The following is a 25,326-nucleotide window of genomic DNA, read 5'->3' as shown; positions in this document are numbered from 1 at the left end:
TTTACGACTGTGTTGTTTATTCAACACACACACAACCCGGGTTGAAAAGCAAAAGCGGAAAGCATGGTCTCTCGGTTACCATGGCATTAGTAACGTAACACATAGCGGAAATGAATTAACGATTACATTGATATCGTTACAAGGACGAGGCATTTGAACTCCTTTAGCAATGTTTGTACCTTGTAACTAGCTGAGCCTGTGCTCGTTTTGCGTGACGAGACCAAACAACGGCCTACGCCCAGGCTAAAACTTTGCTTTCTGACGTTCCTTCGTCAGAAAAAAAAATTAATCAAAATTGTTCAATTACGGCTCGTTACCTCAAAAACATTATTCCATATGATTTTGCGGTGAAAACAAATTATCTCCAATAGCTTCTAACCAAAGACATTTTTCGATCTCCGTTCTTCGAACAAGTGAAAATGTATTGAACGAAAAGAAAGTATCAAACTTCAAAGGCTTGCACGTGGGCTCCTTACTTGGTTGTTGCCTATTTTTCCAATCCCACTGAAAAAAGTTCACCTCGACCAGAACGCATCAATTTTGCTTTTAGCTGCGTGAGACTATACCCCATCAGATGCCAATTCCCTGTAAAAACCAGCACTGTGTCGCTCTGTCCACAAGCAGAGGGCAAAGTTCAAATGGGTTTTAAAAAACCAATCACTGAGCTTATATTGTTCTCCCAACCGAAAGCCTTCGAAATATGACTCTTTTCTCTTCGTTCAATCAAATTTAATTTGTATTCGGAGAGGCATCATCGGAGAACAGGTACCGCAAAATATCTTCTGTTAGGATTTATTGGGGATAAAATAGTTCGGGTTTGCTTTCCACTGTCAAATTATGTGGTAAAATTTTTCGGACTGAGGCAAATGACAATAATTTTGATTCATTGATGAAAGGGCGGTAAGCGTGACACTGATGCATTTCACTTTTCTTGTTACTGTTCCAACAACAGAGACAGTAGGCTGTAAACCTGTTAGAGGTTATTTCAAATAAATTTGGAAGGTTTTCTGCTTTCCCAGCAAGTAAAGTAATGCGACAGTTTGGTTGGCATCTTTGAAAATTAATGCTTTTTTCTTGGAACTAAAAATTAATACAATGGTTGCACAAAGTATCCCAGCCCATACCACTAATTCCAAAAAATAAACTCTTGCATGCTCAGCATGCCTATGTTTTTTATTTTGAGTTCTTATTGCCTCCTTGTCATATGTTCCACTGATATGATTGGCAGTTGTTGTGATTACTTTGGTTTTGGTTTTACGACACTACGGCTGTCGCTGAGACTCAAAACCTTATCCCCGATAAAACAAGTCGTTCTGAATTAAATTCAAAGTAGCCTCTGTCAGACAATACTTTCCCTTATGAAAGCCTCGCGTAACATAGAGGTCATCGACAAGGATTGTCGGTCTTTGTTAACGAGTTTATGACTTATTGAACCAGGCTCATTGAACCTAATACACCTTTAAAGAGCTACAAACTAGGCTCTTCCCAAAATAGCGTCCAACGAGGTCAGTCCATAACTTTAAGGTGATCGCGTAGAAAGAAAAATCTTTTCCTTGGCGTTTAGACCCGACAAAGTACTCTTTTCCCATTTTTTCTTGAGCCCATAGGAGAATTTTGTCTATGGTAGGCGTGTCCACTTGTACGATTTCTGCTATACCCTTGATAACCGCCAGTCCATACGGGACATCCTCTGTAAGATAACGATGAGAGAAGTCTGGTACGAAGGGATGATTGTTGTGTTGTTTCATTGGATGCTTCAGACCCTGGTAAGCGGCGTTTGTGCAAAAACAAGATCGCAGGCTCGAAGTATCGGAAATTTCGTGAGAATAAAACTTGACAAGATCATAGATACTCATTACCTGAAGCGGAGAAAAAAAAAAAACAAACTCATCAAAAGTGAGTTCTTCTGACTAATCGCTATTTTTTTAAGCCAAAGGTTTTATGCACATGCATATTTCATCAAAAAGGAATTATTTCATCTCCTTCTCGCTAACTTAATATTCTTTATGCGCGATACCATGTTCCGTTTTGGCAGCAAAACGACTGCCTCACCCTTGAAGGCATCTTTACTATGCAATGGTTGGAGAAATTAAACTCATTGGGCTAGCCAGAAGTTAGTTAAAGCGCGTCTCAATGATGAGGGGGGATAAGTTTTCTTTGACAGTTGGCGATTAATTTTTTTATAAGTTAACTATCTATGTGAGGATATTTCTTCAATGGGTTAGAATAGTTAATTTCTAATTGAACTGAAGAAATGAGGTGCATTGTGGATGAGCAACAAAGCGCAAGATATGCTTCCAGTGTAATTTTCTTACTGGATCGACTTCCAATGAAAAAACATACCCAGCTCCATCTTCAACCAAAAAATGATCTTCTAAGAGCTTGGCAATATCAAAACGTTGCATTTTATGGTGCTTTAGAACTTTGCAGAAATTGTAAACCGTTAGGTTTGGTTTGCAACCACCCAGAAACTCCATGACGTCTTTTCCAGGTTCCCTGGAATTGACAAGACCTGTTATTTTACTCTCTTTCATGTTGTATTCAGCAGCAACCTGCCTCCAGCCCCCAAGACTATAGAGGCTGTTCTCAAGCATAAACGCAACTTCATCACGGGTGTGGAGATCTACTTCTTGTAAAAGTTTAGGCCCTACCGATTAGATAAAAGAAATCCTCAATTAGGAAAAAGGACGATATTAGAAATGGAGAGTAATTTATATTTTCAAACATTTATAGATAGCAGAGCGTAAAGTAATTGGAAATAAACATCTTAACATCCCTTCCGTTGAAATGTCACAATGATTTAATTGAAGAAGATGTACATCCTTATTGTCAGCAGCAACAAGACAAGCGTTTCATTTGTGAGAAGGCCAGTTACCAACATCTTCTTTATGGGTCACATTTTATAGGCTGGATTATCCATACATTTTGATTGGTTCTTAGTTATAATCTATTTGAGATGTCTCCCTTTAGTTATATATCTTTGAAGACTCCAAATATTTCTTCGTCATCCTAGAAGAGGTGAAATTATAAATTGAGAAATGACCTATCAACCTATTAACAAGTTTTACTAAACTAACCTGCCGAAGCATATAGAAAGGAGGGAAGAGGAAGAGAGGGAGGGAATAAGGTATAGAGGGAGGGAAAACAGGAAAGTAAGAGAGCAGGATGTTGGAAAGGGGGGAGTGGGCGGGAGAGGGATGGACAAAAGGATAGATGAAGGGATAGAGTGAGGCAAGTTGGAATAGATAAAATAAAAGAAGTAAGGGAATGAGAAACGGGTAGATGGAGGAAAGATGGGAAGGAAAGGTTTGACTCAAGAAGGGAGGTAAGGACTGACAGATGCATGCAGCAGGAGTAATTGATGAAGGGGAAGGGTGGGAGGAGTGATGGTTAAATTGAGAGAGGTGTAGATGAGTGAATGGAACGATGTATGGAGGGAAGACTGAAAGGAAGGAAGATGAATGGCCAGCTGGCGGCTTGGATGCTCAGAAGTAAGGCTAACAAAGAGACAGACTGACAGTTTGGCAAAAAGATGGACGGAACAGAAAAAAACATCAATAAGCAAGTCAGACTTTGGGTGGTTATGTTAGCAGTTAGGTAAATTTACGTATGATTTACCATGAAGACACGGGACCTTCCACTTCGACGTCGGGTTTGACTTTTTACTGATCCCCTAGCACTTGATAGGATATAAGAAGCACCTTGAATTTTAAAAGAAACCATTAGAAGTCTTGAAAATGGACCTGAAGCCGGGTGGATTGATATGGCCAAATACAACGTTACTCGGGTGAAAAAAATTGCGTAAAACTTTATGGGATCGACTCTTCTACAAAAGCTTCGCCTTGCATCACAGAGATATGACCTTGGAAGATTTCTGAGAGATGAAGTGACCAAAGGGTAAAACATTTCCGGCTGGTGCAGATTTTCGTAGTTGTTTAGGCACCCTCTACCGCTTTCATGTGTTATTTCAGTCGAGAAGCAAATCTTAGGTTTGTATAACCAATGCACCTCTGGTCAGATAACAATACCATACATAATGGTTTATACAAGATTTTCCAAATTCTGCTAGACCTCTATCAAGACCAGTACTTGCGGTAGATTTTGAAACCACTGATGAGGAACACAGATTACATGGCAACAAACATGACGGTATTTTGCGGTTGAATAAAAAATGTAAACTTCGGAGAGGGTGAGGATAATATCTCTGTATTAACCTTTTTTTTTTTTTTTTATGTGAAACTGGCCATTCCAGACACAACTAATAGGCTCTTGCCAGGTCGAATTAGGTTTTGTTCCCCTCTGTTTTATCATTATCATTATTTTGCATGGTTATCAGCAACAACTCGAACTACCGACAACTCCGATCTCTTAAGTTTCCCTTGAAGTTAAGAGTCAAGGGGAGTCATCATTGTAAAATTACCCTGGTTAGGGTTTTAGCAGTGCACTAACAATAAACATTGCGTTTTCTAGGGTGTCGGTTAGTTCTCAATATACGGCCAGGGAAGTTATGGGGATACCATTATTGTTTTAAGTTTTTTCTTTTTCAAAATAGTAGAACCATTCAGTCATTAATTGGACAGGTCACTTTTCCTGCAGCCTCAAGCTTCCTTCACTCTTATAACTAAATGTGGCAAGTATATCAGTGTGTAGATATTACACATGAAAATTGAACTACTAATTACAAACGAATAAATAATACGATACCTATTTCAATCACGAAGTGACAGCAAAATTCTTATACCGTCACGTCGACGTTATTCTACTAACCAGAATTCGAACTGCACCGAGACGGGTTGTACAGCTCCGTATCTGTCAGATAACCAAATATAGAGCTGGCTGTGCCGTTGAATCCTGCGACTGAGTCTGGAATAAAGGATTTCGAGAAAGACACTCATTTGATAATTAAGTAGGATGGTCATTTTTGTGTTAAATCAGTTAAGATGAAATTAAAGTTGAGGATCCTACACAACAGAATTCCATCTCCTCAAGCAGTATTTTCTGCTCTTTAAGTATCTATTATGTCATTCGATCAAGTTCATTCCCTTACTAACCTGTGCTTAGACTAGACGCTTTCAGTTTTGACTTGCAGAGTGATTTAAACCTTCTTCGTGGTCTTCCAGAGTCGGAATCAGAATCAGCCTCGATATCACTAGTAAAGTACTCATCTTTTAGAGATAGCGTTGTTCCTGTTTAAAACGGCGCATCGAAGATGAGTAAGATATGATCAACAGTCATCATCACGGACGGCGACAGTACCTAATCTCATCATAACTAAGCCTGCACTTCCCAAATTTAAGCACAGGATCGGAAGGCTTAACCGAGCAAATGATGGCGTCACTCGCACATTTACCAAAACTTAATTATAGATACACAGTATTTTCATGCCGATCAATGGACGCGAATGATCAATAAAGTGGTGTGAAATCTGGCTTCGAAGTCTTAATTAGCAGCAACAGAGACACAAAAAGGGTTGTTTGGTCCATCCCGTTGATTGATAAGTCGAGCTTAGCCTTATAACTTGTAATTGTAAGAGACCCCCGATGGCTCCCTAAATTATGATTTTTTGTATATTAAGCCGAAGTAATAAACTGAAACTAAATTAAACTTGCCTCTTGACCGATTACGCTCCTCTAATTGCTCTTCGGCAGCCTGGTTTGACCTCTTAAAATCTCTACGCCTTTGTAGCGCGTCTACATTTGTCGTCACAAATAAGTCTAGTACAAAAACAGGTACAAATTCAAATTAAAGATATTCAAAAACCATAATTACTTGAGACTCACATTACTTTTCGAGTCAGATTTGTCGTCATTTCCAGGCTGTAGTATCGTCAAAGGCGTTTGAAAGTAGATGAAATATATTTTATTTGATTTGGGATTTCCTTTTTGCGTCCTCAAAACATCCAACAAATTCTATTGTTCTAGTTAATTTATATTCTTTTCTAAATTCTCATTCATAATTCTATTACATTTTTTTTGGTAAGAAATAGACAAATTTTTTGAGAGATATGTTTCGGCATGCTTAAGCCATCTTCAATCAATGAGTAACAGAACGTGAGTAATTATATAACAGTACACTAAACATCAAAGGTGTGAACTAAAGCGCTAGTAAAGTGTTATAATGCTGTAATTGTTTGTTAAGTTCAGGTTTGATCTTATTTATATAAAAAGCTTCTTTGAGTTTTAAATCAATTGAGTTGTTAGCAGAATCCAGAATACTAAAGCAAGTGAGGGAGTATTTGTTCTTACAAGAGAGAGATGTGTTGAAATGCTTAAAAATATGCGAGTTTTTATCGCTTTCCGTGTGCTCCTTTATCCTAGTAGAGAAGTGGCGACTAGTTTCGCCAATATAACGGGAATTACATCCCGCACAAGAAAATTGATAAGCTATCATGGATTTTAGAGCATCAGGAGTACGATCTTTAACACTGAACATGTTTTTAATTTTAAAAGAAGTGAAAACTAGTTTGATATTTAGGTCCGACTTACAAAAGCGCTTAGTGAGTTGTCGGAGTTTGAGGTTCGCTATTTTAGAATAATAGCCGACAAAGGGGAGTTTAAAGTAACGTGTATTATTGTCATTAATGTTCCGGCTATTTTGAGAGGAGGACCCGTCAAGATACCGCTTGTAAAGTTCTTTCAATAATATGCGAAGGAAAAGAGTTACGTTTTAAAGTGTCGGAAGGTTTCTTAAGCTCGTTTTGAAGGCCGGAAGAGGCGTTGTTGATTTTGTAGATACGGTCAATAAGAGTTCGGATAAAGCCAATTTTGTAGCATGATGGAATAAAACTAAAGATATTTGTTAGGAGACCAGTGTAGGTTTTTTTATGAAAAACTGAAAAACACAATCTTTCGAAGAGTTGTCGATAAATATATCAAGAAAGGAGAGTTTACCATTATTCTCTTTTTCGAAAGTGAATTTTATGTTGGGGTGCCGTGAATTAATGTAATAAAAAAATGACAGCATCCTGTTCATTGTGGAAGACACGGTAGGTGTCGTCAACATAACGTCTATAAAATAGAAGGCGAGTCGAATGGTTAAAATTATTTAGCCATGTTTCCTCGTGGAAACCAAGAAAAGATTAGCTAGGATGGGTGCTAACGGAGAACCCATCGTTACCCCATCAACTTGATCATAAAATTTTTCATTAAAAAGAAAATGAGTCTCGGCTGTAGCGAATGAAAACAGATTCTTGAGGTCGGATTTTTCTATCGAAAATTTAGGGTTATGCTTGAAAATAAGATCAACAACAATATCGATAGTTTCATTTAACGGAATATTGGTAAAAAGACTTTCAATATCAAAGGAAATGAGAAACTTGTTGTTAAGATCGAAACTCCTGAGCTCTTCAACAAAAGAGAATGAATCTGTGACCGAATACTTGTTAGGTAAAAGTGGAGCAAGAAGAGAACTTAAATACTTGGCTAAATTATAATTATAAGCTCCAAGAGAAGATAAAATAGGTCTAAGAGGTGGTTGATTGTGATTTTCACGTTTCTTATGTAATTTGGGAAGGCCATAAAATTTTGCTGGTTGTGAACCCTTTAGAAAAATCTTAGTAAAGGTATAATTATATCATTATAGGTATAATTATATCATTATAGGTATCATTATATCATTATAGGTATCATTATATCATTATAGGTATCATTATATCATTATAGGTATCATTATATCATTATAGGTATCATTATATCATTATAGGTATCATTATATCATTATAGGTATCATTATATCATTATAGGTATCATTATATCATTATAGGTATCGTTATCAAAATAGCCGGAACATTAATGACAATAATACACGTTACTTTAAACTCCCCTTTGTCGGCTATTATTCTTGAAAATAGCGAACCTCAAACTCCGACAACTCACTAAGCGCTTTTGTAAGTCGGACCTAAATATCAAACTAGTTTTCACTTCTTTTAAAATTAAAAACATGTTCAGTGTTAAAGATCGTACTCCTGATGCTCTAAAATCCATGGTAGTTTATCAATTTTCTTGTGCGGGACGTAATTCCCGTTACAGTGGCGAAACTAGTCGCCACTTCTCTACTAGGATAAAGGAGCACACGGAAAGCGATAAAAACTCGCATATTTTTAAGCATTTCAACACATCTCCTTCCTGTAAGAACAAATACTCCCTCTCTTGCTTTAGTATTCTGGATTCTGCTGACAACTCAATTGATTTAAAACTCAAAGAAGCTTTTTATATAAATAAGATCAAACCTGAACTTAACAAACAATTACAGCATTATAACACTTTTCTAGCGCTTCAGTTCACACCTTTGATGTTTGGTGTCACGTTGTAATTAGTACCCGCTTTTGTATTACATCATAAATATTTTATTCATCTACTTATCTGTTATATAATTACTCACGTTCTGTTACTCATTGATTAAAGATGGCATAAGCATGCCGAAACATGTCTCTCAAAAAAGTTGTCTATTTCTTACAATATTTGCTACTACTACGACCTTATGGAAATATCATACATTTTTTTTATCTAAAATTCATTCGCATTCCGTAATTGGCTCTGGCCGACCAAATGATGTTCTCTGACTTCTAGATGATAATCAACTAAGTACTGACGATACAAACTGCTTTCATCTTATAAGGGCGATGGAATACAAAATGTTGTTAACGTGTTCCAAATGCTAGCTCCTCCTCACGCCTGGCATTTCGAAACGGGTGTTAAGTACTTAAACACCTGCAAATCTGCTAAAAGAATAATCTGCAGTAAATGGTTCGAACCCGGGGGTAACATGTGAAGGTGTAGTCTGATCGTCCGGGTGAGTGTGGTCCTGAGAAGGAATGTTGTCGGTGGTAGTGACTGACGTTTCGACAACCTGTGCGGAAGTCATCATCAGAGTCAAGTGAATGATTGTTGTCAGTAGAATGTTCTTATTCCAGTTCGTGTGAAATGATCGGTTGGTTTTGCCGTGATGTTATTGGCTGTAAGACTCAAGTGACGTAAGTCGGTCGTGATTGGTCTGTTTCGATCTGTCGGTAAAGTTAGGTCGTTCTTTTTTGGTCGTTCTTTTTCGGTCGTTTGTGATGTTTATGTCGTGAATGAGTCGTTTGTATGGAGCCATCCTACAACCCTAGTCATCCTACAACCCAACCGAGTCATCCAACAACCCTACATCACACAAAGCCACAACTATCAGAACTCTAACACGACGCGCACAACTAGTATGCGACTCGACAGACAGCTTATCCGACGAGAACAAATACCTTCACCGTGTTTTTATGAAGAACAACTACGACAACGACTTCATCCGACGAAACACTCACCGACCCACTACCACTACCGAAACAAACGACACCGCAACGCCTACGACTACAGCAACCATGCCGTACATAAAAGGCATGTCTGAAAACATCTCGCGCATCTTACTACCCTTCAATATCCGCGTCGCCCACAAACCCATCACCACACTACGTCAGTTACTAACCAACGTTAAAGACAAAGACGAACCGAGGAACAAACAGGGAACGGTTTATAAGATCAATTGTTCCGACTGCCAAGCCTCCTACATCGGTGAGACTGGCAGAAACCTCACAACAAGACCGACTGAACACAGACGGGCGACGAGGAAAGGTGATGTCAGCAATCACATTGCTGAACACCATCGACTTACCAACCACAACATTGACAGGGACTCTGCGCAATGCCTAACCTACAGCACTGACTATTTTCAACGACTGACTCTGGAAAGCTGGTTTACTAACTTAGAACAGACTCCCCTAAACAGATGTCAACAACTACCCGCTCCATACAAACGACTCATTCACGACATAAACATCACAAACGACCGAAAAAGAACGACCAAAAAAGAACGACCTAACTTTACCGACAGATCGAAACAGACCAATCACGACCGACTTACGTCACTTGAGTCTTACAGCCAATAACATCACGGCAAAACCAACCGATCATTTCACACGAACTGGAATAAGAACATTCTACTGACAACAATCATTCACTTGACTCTGATGATGACTTCCGCACAGGTTGTCGAAACGTCAGTCACTACCACCGACAACATTCCTTCTCAGGACTACACTCACCCGGACGATCAGACTACACCTTCACAAAAGAATAATCTAACACGAAGACAAAGAAAAGACTAGTGTGTACCTGTTTCCTCAAATTTGAGATTATATGGATGAAGGTTTGAGGCCTCTTCAGTTGTAAGTTTCTTCTTTCGCCTACTTGACGTTTTACCAAACAAGCCTAGCAAAAAAGAAAAATTGCGTTGTTTTGCTCCAGTTTTAATGCGTTCATGTAATGCTAAAGAGAGCAATTTTTTGGTGTAAATTGAATTTGAATTCGATATCGTTGGAAGCTCTTGCAACTGTAAAATTCCAGATTTATCGGGCCGTGTTCTGTTAAACTGTTCTTATCAGCGGAAAAGGCAATTAACAAACTGGAAGAAAATCTCATGCATTCAATTAGCCACAGGATTTGTCTAGTATTCTTTTCCGAAAAAATAGAATATGAAAATAAGATCGAGAGACTCTCAGTAAATTTGCCAAAAGAGTGATCCAAAGGGACCTTCCTTGGCCTTTTAAAATGTGTTCAGATGAACATACGTATATCAACCGTTGACGAAAAAGTGAAAAGCCGAAATAATTCGCGATTAGTAACCTATAGCTATAGCCCTACCTTTCAGTCTTTTTAAAATCGGCCGTTTACGTGAATTCATTGGCAAGTTTTCCCCACTCTCATGGCGTTCCTTTTTGTTTATGTCTAAAACATAACATTAGAACTATCAAACAAAAGCTGCAATTTAAATCGTTTCCTTTTGTCACCGAACACACTACAGGTGGCACAGACTAGCGATTTGCTTACACTGTAGGAGAGTGTACAGCGAATTTTCATTTCATTTTTAAATGAAAATGAAAAAGAAAGTACCAATTTGATGTCTGTTCTTGCGTTGGCATGAAGCCATTTCGGCTAGAGGTCTCCCTGCAGTTAAACAAATTGGGGCGCATAGCTAAAGGTGAAAGCGAAAAAGGTCAGGAAATTACATTTTACTGAAAAAGCTGCGAACTTTTCAATAGCACACTATTACGCAGTTGTTTAAAAATGGAATCTTAACCTGTTGATTTTCTCATTCATGGGCGAAAATCATTCGTTATCACCATGTAGGGAAGAAAAACTGCTTGCTGTCGAAAACCTGACTCGATGAGCATAAAGGCTTTGAAATTTAGAACTTCTCTTGCTACCGTGAAGTTTTGCAGCAGTATGTACTTGAATGAAAAAGTTGCACGAGAAAAGCCTTTAGAAAAGCATCTCTTAGAGAAGCTTTACTACACTGGCTCGTGAAAGGTGGTTTTGTCAACATTGATCATCCATAAAGATGGTAAGCTATTTAAGTAGTTCATAAATAACTCTTGAAATGCTAAGTAGCAAATACAAGTTTTCTACGAGATTTCTTAATTCTTATTAAAAACCTTTATTGTCATCATTGTCAGATCATGCTTCAGTCGAGCTGCATTTGGAGAGTTGGGTCAGAGAGAAAGTGACGCCATTTTCTTACTCAATGGAATTTTAAGTTTGTGAAACCAAAGAATTTAAGCCCTTATTAGATTCTCCCTGGCTGAAAGGAAGGTTAAAGGAAGCAAAAGAAAAGATTGAAGGAACTTCGTGAACTACTTTGTAAGATAGACATGCAGGAGAAGTATCTGCCAGAGGCGGTGCTTTAGAAAATTCGTCAGTTGCTTGAATTTTGGGAGGAACTAGAAAAATCCTCGACAGGCTTCTTAAAGTAAATAGCGGAAAGTTGCTCACTAGCTGAGAGGTGCAGCAAAAATGGTGAAAAAAGTAGTTAAGAGAGCTGCTCGTGAAACCTTTGCTAAGAGAGACACCTTGAATTTGCCAGTGAACGAGAACAAGCTATTCGAAGCAGAGATCCAGAGAGCTGTCAGACATTTCAAGAATGGAATTGAAAGAAAGCTGGTCTCAATATCCTACCACCAGAGACCATGCAGGAAGTTTTTAATACTTCAATAAAAATGTTGCCTGAACTGTTTGGCAGATCCAGGAAACGAACGTGATGTTATAATGGTTTGAATGAAGGCTTCCTTATCAAACTTCCAAAGAAGAGAGATATTGACTTAGGTAAGAGCTTAAGAGGCATCGTGCTCTTAGCGACAACCGAAAAAGTACTAAATAGGATAACTTCGGCATACTACCTTGAGAATAATCTCGAAGCAATCTCTTGGAAGTTACCACGGCATTATGGAGACCCAAAAAAGTAAACTGTCTTCACAAAGAAGCCCTCTGAGAAGCACACTTGTAGATTCATCCCTACATTCATTCATATCATACTATCATATCAGAAACATAGATGATGACACTCAAAAGCATTCCCCCTCCCCCCGTCCCCTTGACTGTGCTCTGTTCTGTTGTAAAGCTCGCAGGAAACGGCTTGAGCACGAAAGAAATGTAGGGAGAAACACGAGACGTAGTCGAGCGTTTCTCCCCACTTCTTGTCGTCAGCATGGTCTATACTCTCATAGAGCGGGCTGGCTACAATATGCCAACCAAAATCCTCGTTAGAATGATTCAAGTAATCTGATTGGTTGGACAAGACTGCATCAAAGTTCACAAACCATCAAAGTTCACAATCTGCCATAGATCACAAAGTGAAATAGTTCGGCGGGTCGCATTTAACACTTTTGGCTGATTTTGTTTTCAGTCTTGATACGGAATCTGAACGCGAAATGTTCAGAGAAATCCGGCCGAATTGTCAATTATAAAAACACGCAGGTTTTTTCACACGACGATTAGAAAACAAACTGCTTACTTTAAGGCGTGTGTTTTATGAATGAATGAGAGCCTGATCGCAGTTGCTCTGGCATCGTCATGATTTGTATGGATTTTAACAGGTATGCCAGTTTGGATATATTTTCAAGTTTCATCATAACTGTTTTGTTGTGTTTGGCTTTTGAACACGAAACTACATATACACTGTAGGAGTGTTAGCTATGTTTGATTTTATTACCTTACATAAATGTACAATCTAACTGAGCGCGAAAACCTTCAAAACTCGGACTGTCCGTTTCGTTTTCTCTTTGAGAATTTTCGTACTTGCACACGTTATAATGATGCAAATTATTGCGCTTGGCCTGTTAACAAACCTTTGTTTGGTTCTTCTGTTGCCAAGAGCCTACTCGTTTATTCCAAAATTTGATTTTTAATTAACAAACTAGACAAAGTACAAATTGGCAGATTGCGCGACATCTTTAGCTCAGCTCCATACTCTATATTCTCATGGAGCACGCCCTTTCAACCAATGACAGCACGATATCCGAACTGATATTATAATAGAAGTGAAAGAAAATAGCTCAATTTTCGATAAACGCGACGAATCTTTAGTATTTTGTCAGGTTTCATTAAAAGTTTGCCGGTAGCCATCCGTGCTCTTGTGTGGAGCAAGGTGTTGCGTCTTGCTAAGAATAGCCGCCCAAGGAATAAATATCATGACCTGGCCAGGGCTCGAGTCAAGATCTATAAGCAATGAGTAAGTCGTGCTAACCTTCAGACCATCGTGTCTCCCTGTTTGGAAGGTTTTAGCTTGACCAGAATCCTTGTTAATTTATAATTAGTTTGATGAAGTAATTTTTCCTAAATTTCATACCATATTAGCTGTCAATCGTGCAGTCCTTTGCTATGCTGTACATTGTAATTGCGCATCTTTTTCTTGGTTTAGACTTTTTTAGGGTTTTGGGGCCACTGTTTCATTTTTAACGTTATTTGTTCAGTGAATACTCTTTCTAAATGAATTAAGAAACTTAGTGCTGTCTTTGGTGACCGAGGCGTAACTTACCTCTAGGCTCTCTTAATTCCTCTATATCCTCATTCGCGGCTTGCTTACCCATTGCAAAGTTTCCCCTGAGGTCGTCTTTACACCGTCCCACATAATCTTCAGTTAGAAAGAACATAGTGAATAGTTGATGTAAATAATCATTTTTCTAACTTAAGGCATAACGGAAACGTAAAGATGGCATTTCTGTTTTGTTGATTGAATTTTACTGGCGTTTTTAAATTGGATTCATCTTGTTCGTCATTTCGAGGTTGTAGTATAAAGTTTTTATATCAGCTTACAAGATATTTGATTCAAGATATTTCTTTGTGTTCTTTACATATCCAGCATACCTCATTAATCCGGCTACTTTATATATTCTTTTTGACATTCACATTTAATTTTTCTATTTCATTTTCTGTTTCATAGCTTGTTTTGTGTATTGATTGCTTTCACACTCTAGTTTACGTCTATGCCCTTCTTTTACGAAGCAGCCCTCGTTGCCTACCAAAATTGGTCAATATCAATAATTAACATAATTATTTCGGTGATTATAGAGACGCGAGCGCTCCGATTGGTCGGTGATTACGTCATATCTCGCTATAATTACCTCGCACGAGGCGATTATGGCAAGGACCCTGAATTTCAAAATGGTCGCCTTGCGTTTTGTCATATTAATTTCGAGGAAGTGATAAACGCGATTGAAGAAAATTAAATCACGAAGAACACAAAAGATGCACTGAGTTTGGCAGAGCACCCTTTAAAAGAAATATATAAAGTTTTTGCTGATTGAATTTAAAAAAGCCTTTTCAAACTGCTTCCTTATCTTGATATGAGTAGTCAGCACAATTGCAACAAAATGCGCAATGTTTTCTTCATAAGCAATTATAAAAGAACAATTATTCGCCTCAGGCTCAGGGAATATTGTCGAATAATCCCCTCAACTTCACCTCGTAGTTATTCGACAATATTCACCTTGCCTTCGGCGCCTAATCGTTAAATAGTTGCTACTTATAAATCGCCGAACTTTAGAGAAACGGCCTGTGGCAACTTCGACTACCAGCTAGAAGCGTAAACGAAATGGAACTTGCCTCTAAGCTGATTGAATTCCTCTAACTGTTCTTTTGTAGCTTGCTTACACTTCTCGTAATCTTTTTGTAGCTCCTTTTTATCCCTCTCTACAAGTACTTCATGCAAGATAATATTTGGATTATCAAAATAGGATAGTTGAAAACAATAATTACATTTTTATTCAGATCAGCGAAGTAAGGTAGATGAGTAAGGAAAGCTAAAATATCATGTTGTCAGGTACCAATTGCAGGTGTGCTTGAGTGTCCCTTTTTGTTTTTCTCTTGTTTTCAGTATTTCCCTTCACCCGGCCTTTTAAAGATTACTCTTGTACATCACGAAGATTTATATATTAAGATAGATAGTCCTACCGATGACAGAATGGTTTATTTTGCACTGAAACTGGAATTGTGCAGGGTAGTTCCTCACATACCCCTATTGGCTTCCTGAATTGTTTGTGTTTATGAGTGGCAAACTAAGCAACTAAAGCTAATAGAACTTGCCTCTAAGCCGATTAAGTTCCTCTACTTGCTCTTTGGCAGCTTGCTTTGACCTCTCAAAATCTTTACGTAGCTCTTCTGTGTCCCTCTCTACAAATACTTCAAGTACAAAGACGGGTACAAATTCAAATAAGCGATAGTCAAGAACCACTATTTGTTGGTATTCAAATTATTTTTGCAACTAATGACAAAAATAGAAAGAAAACAGATGAAATTTCTGTTTGGTTGATTAAATCTTACTGCTGATATAGATTTGGAGTCAGAGTAGTCTTCATTTACAAGCTGAAGTATCCGGTCACAAACTTTTCCGTTCTCTAAACATCCAAATAATTTATATTCTACATGTATTATTTATTTCTAATTTAAACTTATCATTTCATTTCTTATCAAAACTTATTTTTGTGGATGGATATTATGCATTCACCTTTACGAGTGTAAATTATCCTTAAATGGTAGTTTTAGTCGGTCAAAATCAATAAATAGCAAGGCTGTTGCTGCATTTAAATCGCCAAACTTCAGAGGATACATCAACTAAGTTGAAAGTGTAGATTGGCCTCCTTAAAGAGTTAAAAAGCTGACGTTTCGAGTGTTTCTGACGAAGGGCTAAAGCTCGAAACGTCAGCTTTTTAACTCTCTAAGGTGGCCAATCCTCAATTTCAACTTAGGTGATATCACCAAATTACCTCGTTACCCCCACCGACGCAGCATTACCGTCGCTTTAGAAACTTTCCCCCTTTATTCAGAGGATATAGCCTGTGGCAGCGTCGAATACCACCTAGAAGCGTAAACGAAGAAGAACTTACCTCTAAGCTGATTGAATTCCTCTAATCGTTTTTTTGTGGCTTGCTTACACTTCTCAGAATCTCTTCGCAGCTCTTTGTCTTCCCCCTCCACAGATACTTCGTGCAAGAAAAGGTTTATAAAGAAACATTGTCACAGATATACATTGCCATGACTGAGAAGACCGAATAAGAAAAATGGTTTGCTTTGAGCTGGGTAAAGAAATAGAGAAATAAGTTTTTGACAAGATCTTCGTAATGGCCTTGCTCACCATAGAGTCTCTGTGGCTCAGTGGTAGAGCATCGGAGCGCAAAATCTTAAGGTCTGAGGTTTGATTCCTCATGGGGGTTCAGAATTTCTCTTTGTGCCTATAGGTGGTTTGCAACCAATCTCTAGAGACGCAGGTAACAATAGTGAAAGGAACAAATGCTGGTGGACGAACAAATGGAGCTAATAAGATATCGATTGTTTACGTCCGCCAACATGGCGGCAATGACGTGACGTGCGAACCATCTATTTGTTCTATTTGTTTTTTGAAAACATTGTCGATATTTCATAAAAAACAAAAAATAAATAAATAAATAAATACGATTTAGATAAATAAAAGCGTCGTTTAAGTGGAAAAGTTGAGGTATTTTGCTAGCCTTAGGAGGCTGTGTAACTTTTTATAGACGTTTGAGGAATAGTTAGACCTTACAAACGTTAATTTAGAAAGGACCATCATTTGAAGGGTTTCTTTTCCTTCCCAGCTCTGGGGTGAACTAAAATGATAAGCTTAGGCAAACTTAAAGCCTAAGGATCATCTGGCCTTATTTCGATTCCCATCAAAGATTCATAAGGAACTGGTTAGTAAATGTCTACCTTGAAGTTCTTTTTGGCGCTCTAGATGACGCTTTGCATCTTGTATCTGGAAATCAAGTGATGTTTTCAGGTTTTCTATCTCTTTTTTCGCCGATTCTAAGAGTAATAAAACAATAGACAGTCAAAGAATGCATGTGGCTTCTGGTAAAATACAATTCTTGTAGCATTGAAAAGAACTAGAGGTTGTATAATGACGCTAGAAGGTAGCATGTGAGGCAAATATTCTGCAAAACAGAAAACCTGCCGCATAACACATATTTATGGGTACCCCTGTTCCACAGGAGAAGATGATTAAAAAATATATTGTCTACTTGACATTCAATCAATAATTAAAAGGTAACAAATGATAATAATTACAATGATAATAATTAACCAATAATTAAAAGGTAACAAATGATAATAATTACAATGATAATAATAATTACAATAGTAATATAATAAGGGACTAGGTAGCTCGAAAGCCGCATGGTTTCCTTATCCTCTGGATTCAAACAATGGTTACCTATGCTGCTTTTAATTTTGCTTGTTAAATGTAAATAATGTTTTTACTTTATTGCAATTTTATTTTTTGAGACTTTTGTCTTAGGACATTCCGTCGTTTCGCGTCTTTAGATATTCCGCCTTTCCGTTGATCCACCATTTTCATGTTCAATCGATCTTAGCCTCCATTTGGAGGCCGTAGCCCCAAAAAATTATAGTACCGATGATAATAATAATAATAATTATAATAATCATAAAAATAATAATAGTAATCACGAGAGTTACGAACATGAGCGCACTTAAATTAAGAGTATTTCTTACTTTTGAGAGGAAAAGTTGTGTTTAGTTCGAAGAAAAGTTGATTTTATTTTGTCCACCTATTTCCAGGAGTAAGAATTTTAAACGTAGACAGCTGACTCTTTTTGACTTAAGATAAGGATAGGCTTGATGGAGACAAAATTAAAAAAATAACTAAAAAACGAAAACTAGCCGAAATATGTCGAAATTAATTGGCTCTTATGGATTATTTGAAATTGCCAATTAAATCCACAGCATTTGGAATCCTACTATAGGTGACAAAGATAATAATACGAAAATATTTTGCAGCGAATTGATTTTATGAATGAAAGAACATCTTGAGTCTGGGGATTTTCAACAATGTGTTGATGATAATTCAGTGTGTTGATGGTAAGTCAGAGCACGTCTTTCTGCTTTGTTAAACGAGCTAGTATCGAGGGAAAGACAATAATAACTCATCTTACCTGAAATATTTCGCAGCTCTATCAAACGTTCTTCTAAGACGTGCTTACAGATACTGAACTCTGTCTTTAGCTTAATGAACTCGTCTTCTGAGGCTGAAATAAGTTTATGTCATTAATCAAGACTGAATTTAAACTGGCGCAAGATTATTTAGTGTTATTATTGTGGCATGTGGGTGTATATAAATAAGATAAAGAAACGATAATTTGGGAAAGAAGGAAAGGGTCAAATCCCCCCAATAAATATCTAGTCAACTCGGGTGGAGTGTCTCAAGCATACTGCCCCGGTATGAAGAAAGTGTAATTCAGCTATATTGAAAACAATAATTTGGCCAATCGCTGAGTGGAGAGAGACACTGAGGTAGTATGTTCTTCTCAAGGAACATCATATACACAAAATGCATAATATCATGGCAAGACGGTCACTAAATGACTTTCCGAGAAATGGTAGTAGATTCTTCCGCCGAGAAGGAAAGAATAGGTAAATAAGATATGGGTGGTTCACTCCGTCTCTACTACTTCTGTACTTCTGTATTATCGATTAGTTACCTAAGAGCTCTTGCCTTATCCCTGTCACCCTGTTCTGCCTCTCCTGAGGTTCAGATGTACAGAGATGCTGAGTGGTTTTCGTGCAGGTAATCGAGTCCTTTGTCAGTTCGGATGGTCCATCTAGAGCATGTTCTTAGATTGAAAAAATATGTGTGATTGACCAAGCACTCGGTCAAGAGGGATGGACATTGGTTGAGTTCTTTTTTTTTTAATGGACTGATTTTTTAATTCTTTTTTTAATGGACTGACAGTGACAGAAGGAGAGAGAGAGGGGGGAGAGAGAGAGAGAGAGAGAGAGAGAGAGAGAGAGAGAGAGAGAGAGAGAGAGAGAGAGAGAGAGAGAGAGAGAGAGAGAGAGACAGACAGAGACAGAGAGACAGAGAGACAGAGAGAGAGAGAGAGCGAGAGAGAGAGAGAGAGAGAGAGAGCGAGAGAGAGAGAGAGAGGGCGAGAGAGAGACAGAGAGACAGAGAGACAGAGAGACAGAGAGAGACAGAGAGAGAGAGAGAGAGAGAGAGAGAGAGAGAGAGAGAGCGAGAGAGAGAGAGAGAGAGAGAGAGAGAGACAGAGAGAGAGAGACACAGAGAGACAGAGAGAGACAGAGAGGGAAGAGAGAGAGAGAGAGAGAGAGAGAGAGAGAGAGAGAGAGAGAGAGAGAGGGAAGAGAGAGGGAAGGAGACAGGGACAGGGACCAAGACAAGGACAGGAAAGGAATAGGGACAGGAATAGGGATAGAGAGAGACAGGGATGGAAAAAGAGACAAAGAGAGAAGAGGGAGGGGGGGGGGGGAGACAGGGATAAGGATGAAAGAAAGAGAAAGGTACAGGCACAGGCACGTTGCGTGACGAGACCAAACAAGGGCGGCGGAGGATATCACTGGGAGTATTATTTAATTCAAAATAGTTTCACGAAATGAAAAAAGGGTTTTCTCAAACGTTAGGTAATTAACATGGATCTCAGACATTGATTACACAGACTTACGCATTTCTAGGAATCGAGTTTGAGAATGAGTTAATTCTATGTTACCTTGATTGCTGTGTGAGTCTTGATATTGAAGTTGCCTCCCTGGCTCTTCCTCATTTGTAAATGCTGACTTTTGAGATGCCGCTGTAGTCATGTCACTTTGTGACTGACAAATGTTTTGTAACCTATCAACTTGAATCAAGGCTTCTCGTATGAACAAATTTACATTTTTAACAGCAAAACCTCACACAACCCAGCAAAGCACATAACTAATGAGGCTAGAAAGGGTTTTTTGACCGTGCGGAGAATGGATTCCAAGATACACGCAAGCAAATTACTCGCGAGAGAAATTCGCGATGGCGCGCGCGATCAGATCAGCAGGCGTGTTGTAAACAAACATGGCGAGCGAGCGTTTCAAAATTGCCGGGTACCTCTACTGTTTCCAGTGGAAGTGGTTGTTTGAGAAACAAAAATGGAAAGTTTACTTCTTGAAAGCAGGTAGGAAAATGTTTGGATGGCAGGATTCTTGCTGAAACTGGTCGCTAAAAATCTATTAAAGAGCTTAAGGAGGATGGCGAAGTCGACACCACACCAGCAAAGTCGCGACGAGTGCGCCCAGTAGGTCTTACTTTGTTCCGCAAAAGTGAACACCTCTGAGTGTTGCGATTTGTTTCTCAATGAGTTTGATTCCTAATAAAATGAAACGACCGAGAACTTTCCTAAACAACTCACTGGAAGATGAAAAGGAAAAGAAATCATTGTTGGATCCAGGATTGTAAACATGGACAGTTTTAGGAAGGTAATGATGAAGTATAAATCTTGCCATAAAAATAAACATCATTTTCAAATAAACAAAAGATCGAAAAAATGTGGATAAGACTTCAATTTGATTCAATCCCAGACGGCATAATCTTCGCTACACCTTAGGCCGAAAAGTTCTGCTCGTGTGGAATTCGTTTCGTGTTCATTAGGCCACATAAGTAACGGTGCTCCTTTCAGAGCCACCAGATCTAAAAAAGTCAATGACCAATAATTAGTGTCCTCTTCTTGTCTTTTAAACCATAAGTTCTGCTAATGTTGTAATCTTAAGATTTACTTGTGCAAAAATACTTGGCTATAAGACGCACCCCAATTTCAGTACTAACTTTCCACCCGAAGACAGAATTTTCTCGAAAAATCCTTGCACCTTCAACCGAGAAACTACGGTACCTCAGATGTTCAAAAATCCAGCAATCTCCCTGATCATGAGAAGAACCTCGATGGAAAGACAATTAACAACAAGCAAGTAGCCATGAGCTTAACTCTTGTGTCCAATACCGTTATTGTTTTGGTTGTCCACAGGCGTCTCAAGCTCACGGCTCGAGGTAAGACGAAAGATTATTTCTTGAAAGCGTCACGGGTTGAGTGACGCGGTGTTGAGAATTTGAGTGCGTTATAAAGAATATAGTATGGGCAACGAAATATGGTCCATTTACAACACTATATATTCCGAAATATAAACATTTTACTCTTAAGATTGATAAAACTGACTCGCTTCTTGTGTTTCCGGTGTGTTTTTTGGCGATTTCCACCGCTTTGGGTTTGCTTTGCCATCACTGTTTTTCCTATTATCAGTGTAAAATACTATTCTTTGTCACGCATTCAAATTCTCAACGATTCCTCGCGTAACTTAAAACCGCTCATTTCTCCACAAGACGTGATCTTGGGACGCCTGTGGTTTGTCTCATTTTGTTCACCATAATTTTCGGTTGTTTACTCCTTTTTGTATTGTTAAAAGAGTAAAAAAAATGATAATGATGATGGTGATGAAAGTAGATTACCCGAACCGGCCGATTTAATCAGTTAAGAACCCGCATCAATAAAATAAAATCATATAACAAAGCTCTAGAGGTCACAAATTTAGAGCTAACGTAGGATCTGTACGCTCAGTGTCGAGTTTCTTTCTTCGGAAGCTGTAGTTATCAGACATGCGAACAGTTTACTGATAATACTCTGGTTTACTTACTGTCAATTCAACGGTCAAAAAGTACTCCACCAATTCAGGACCTACTTGTTTCTAGTTTATCTTGTAAATATCCCATTCATCAAAGTTTTATGCTCTAGATGATACGACGCACGAGCGTATTACATGTATTAAATTACTGGAAGCGCTTTCTCTCCCAAAAAATTTATCGCGGGTTCTTTTTGGCCTAAGAAATCACATTAAACGGGCAATTATATTGAGTTCAAGCTAATGTAAACTAGAACGTTTTCAATGATACGCCAGCTATCTTTGGATTATCTTCCTCATTATGAAGTCGAATGAAGGTTTTGTTTACACACATGACGACGATTCTTACTCCTTAACTAGTTCGTTGATTTGGTTCAGTTTTTGATCATTTCCCTGGTTAGCGTAGAGATGTTTCTCTTTCTTCGCTTCAGAAGTTTTGCTTGTTTCTTTCTATCGCCATGGTTTGTAGAGCAAGCCACAAGAAACACTCTTAAATTCGTCGCGAAATCGGGATAAAGCTTCCAAATGCGTAGGGCTATACTACCCTTAACCAGCTCTATCATTGTTTCATTCAGTATGGTCCCCACTTACAGCTTGAAAAGACTGAGGAAATATGTCAGTTGACTAGGTATTGTTTACTAAAACAAACTGAGGTGGAAAATGTTATCGGCCACAATTTATACAAATGAGGCGAGTTAAACTCGACTGGATGCGATTACATGTAATATTCAAACAGCAAAGCAAATTCTCTTACCGAGGTCTCTCAACTAGTGATGATGTACTTCTGACTTTCATAATTTGCAAAATTTCCCAGTAAAAAGGAAGTTCAGAATTTGTAACCATGCGAAGTAAGTAACGCAGGAGATAATGAAAAATAACACATACCCTCCATTATTTACTTCCAAACGGAAGCATCTGGCTTTGCTAAATCGCGCGAATAGATTATTTTCCCGGGGGGAGGGTGGAGGGTACCGCTCTTTCGACATGCCTCTCTTTGAAGTGCCCCTGTGAAGACTATTCGGAAGACTGTTTCGAGAGATCTGTGCACTTCGAAGGATCTAGGCGAAGAATTCTGCCGAGTTCAGTGCCTACCATTCAAAATCAAAGGCTCTGTGAGCCAATTCGTGAATTGGATAAGCCAACGTAATTTATGTGTCGTCAATAGAAATTGATGTTTGATTTCCATACTAGGGTATGAATCGTTCTAACAGGTGTTGGACTGGTAAATGAACGTTTTGAGGAATATGATGTGAAATTAAAATAAGCCTCAAAGACAGAAAATATGGTCCGAGTAGGAGTTAGTGTAAGACAGTCACTGTTCCAGATTTTACTGTTAAGGTTTGTGGAAAGAAAGTTCAAAAGGGTACTGTTTCGTTTATCAAAAAACTATTTGTTGCAATATTAAGCTCGGTATTTGCTTGCGATGTAAGCATAGGGATTATGGAATTGCTGCCACATTTTTTGCAGGGTAAATAAAGTTTATTATGTCGCAGAGAAATCAACTGAATGCTACATTCTAATCAGGCAGCACAGGGCGAAAACCGTAACCTGTAATCCATGGAGTAAAAAAATAAATGGTACATGAACTAATCCTAAAAAGCTTTTCCTTTGTGTCTACGGTCCTCCTTCTAACAGGAAGTCAAACTACCGCCTTAAAAGTCCGGGCAATATTCAGCGTGCCCGAGAGCACTGCCCTCTGCATCTTTCGCAGTACGTCTGTGCTTCTGCCTCCCACCAGCTCGCGCATCATGACATCCAGCTCCCGTGACCACCCCCCGAGGGCATCCATAATGATGTGATATTGCTTCACCTCGTAGCCTGGGAACTGCTGCCTTAGTTCCCAGCGAAGGGGTCCGTACTTCAGTGTCTTCTCTTCATCCTTTCTTGTCCGATTGTTAACCCACGGGCAGCTCATTTCCAGCGTCACAACTCTCTTGCACATATGATTTACAATGCGTGCATCCACCCTATTGCATCTGACCTCTTGTTGATCAGCATATATAGGGACATCCCAGTAAGCTTTAACATTCTCTTACTTATACACGGGCTTCGGCTTGTTGGGTGAGTACCAGGGTGGTATCTCGTCTGTAAATCCCTCATCAAACAACAGTTGGTAAAACAGTACCTTCAGTGCTGCGTCGTGTCTAGAGAGATACTTGCTCTGGGCCAGCGCACTGCATCCTGACAAGATATGTGCCACACTCTCTCAGCCTTGCCGCATAATCTGCACCTCACCTCGCGTTCTCCGCTTGTGTGGGTCTTCTGACTCGTGTATACTCGCGTTGGCAATAGCTGCTCGTATAGCTCGACGAGTCCAGCAATTGTGTGTGATGGGCAGTTCTTCCACTCTGTGAGCCACCAGAAACACCCATCGGCACTCAAACTCTCATCCTCCAGCCTAGTAGTCACTAGACGCCCTTGCCACCGTTGGTTTCTGATCTCATCCTCTAACTTCTCAATTTGGCACCTCCGCACCTCTTTCTTGATCCCTTGCGCGTGGTCCAAATCCAACTCCAGCCCCAACTCCTACGCGCACTTAGCCGCTTCTTTAAAAATTTACCTACGCCCCATCCTCGCCGCTTGCTCTTCAAACTCCCGTACCATTCCCAGTGCACGATCTTCATTACCATGGAGTCTGACTGCACCCTTGATTTTTGTGGCTTTGTACTCCATTTCAACAGAGCGCAATCCCTGCCCTCCTCTACTTCTTGGCATATACAACAATGCATTCGAACTGCATGGGTGTCTACCCCCACTCTCGACAACAATCTTGCGCGCTTCCCTACCGATCTGCTTAAGTTCCATCACCGGCCACTGTTGTGTCCACATAAGATATCCAAGAACAGGCAATGCAAACTGATTTGACGCTACCACCCGATTATAATCGGGCAAGGGACTTGTCCAAATAACTGAAAATCGTCTGAGATACTCTCTTGCTGCACACTCCAGGACCAACTTATCCTCCTGCCTAACACTCTCAACTACTCCAAGGAAGTTGTACCGCTCACCATCATCAATACATGGTATTCTAGTCGACTCCACAACTCTCCCCCCTGAGAAAGCAGTCACTTGTACCCCCCTTTTCACATGGGCCACCGCACACTTCTTTAGGTTCCACTGAAACCCCACATCCTCCATAGATGACTTAACCATCTTCATAACCCGTTCAAGCTTACTCTCCGATGCAGCGAAGGTCTTGATATCATCAATATACAAGAGTCCTATAACCTTGCTGTTAATAGGTTTGGACATCCAGTATCCTTCAGCGGCTCTGATCTTCCATGCCACTGGGTTCAAGCATACGGTGAACAGCCTCGGGCACAATGCATCCCCCTGTGGTAACCCTCTGTTGAACTTAATCCTTTCGGAGGTCTGTCTCCCTTCCCTTGTGATCGCCACTACCTTTTTGTTCCAACTATTACACAGTTTAGCAATGACTTTACACAACCATGTGGGAAACCTGTGTAACGTCATCACCCATTCAACCAACTATGATCTACAGAATCGTACGCCTTTTTAACATCAATCCAGGCCACGCTCAAATCTTGCCTCCTCCTATAAC

General features: G+C 39.2%; 2 protein-coding genes across 3 annotated transcripts; both read right to left on the bottom strand.

Annotated features, from left to right (window-relative positions):
* Positions 1 to 22,679, bottom strand: LOC111322410 (uncharacterized). 2 transcript variants are annotated; one of them, XM_088733671.1, is made up of 17 exons: positions 22,519 to 22,679; positions 19,838 to 19,959; positions 18,812 to 18,943; positions 18,266 to 18,358; positions 17,025 to 17,120; positions 16,187 to 16,282; positions 15,387 to 15,482; positions 14,907 to 15,002; positions 13,840 to 13,935; positions 10,671 to 10,754; positions 10,143 to 10,238; positions 5,610 to 5,714; positions 5,052 to 5,186; positions 4,768 to 4,863; positions 3,619 to 3,701; positions 2,344 to 2,647; positions 1 to 1,859 (listed from the first exon to the last, which is right to left on the bottom strand). In XM_088733671.1, the coding sequence occupies exons 1-16, from the start codon at positions 22,605 to 22,607 to the stop codon at positions 2,624 to 2,626; spliced, it is 1,539 nt and encodes a 512-aa protein (XP_088589797.1). In that variant the 5' UTR covers positions 22,608 to 22,679; the 3' UTR covers positions 1 to 1,859; positions 2,344 to 2,623. The 2 variants fall into 2 exon arrangements, with proteins under 2 accessions (XP_088589797.1, XP_088589799.1); XM_088733673.1 differs by having other exon boundaries at positions 19,838 to 19,966; positions 22,519 to 22,656.
* Positions 22,680 to 24,320: 1,641 nt separating this feature from the next.
* On the bottom strand, positions 24,321 to 25,238 carry LOC148724138 (uncharacterized). The gene has a single exon (XM_088734535.1). It carries the CDS (start codon positions 25,236 to 25,238, stop codon positions 24,321 to 24,323), a length of 918 nt encoding a protein of 305 aa, XP_088590661.1.
* Between the last annotated feature and the right edge of the window lie 88 nt (positions 25,239 to 25,326).

The sequence above is a fragment of the Stylophora pistillata genome, chromosome 9, assembly GCF_964205215.1.
Source record: "Stylophora pistillata chromosome 9, jaStyPist1.2, whole genome shotgun sequence".
NCBI lineage: Eukaryota > Metazoa > Cnidaria > Anthozoa > Scleractinia > Pocilloporidae > Stylophora > Stylophora pistillata.
This window is presented reverse-complemented; position numbering and strand designations above follow the sequence as displayed.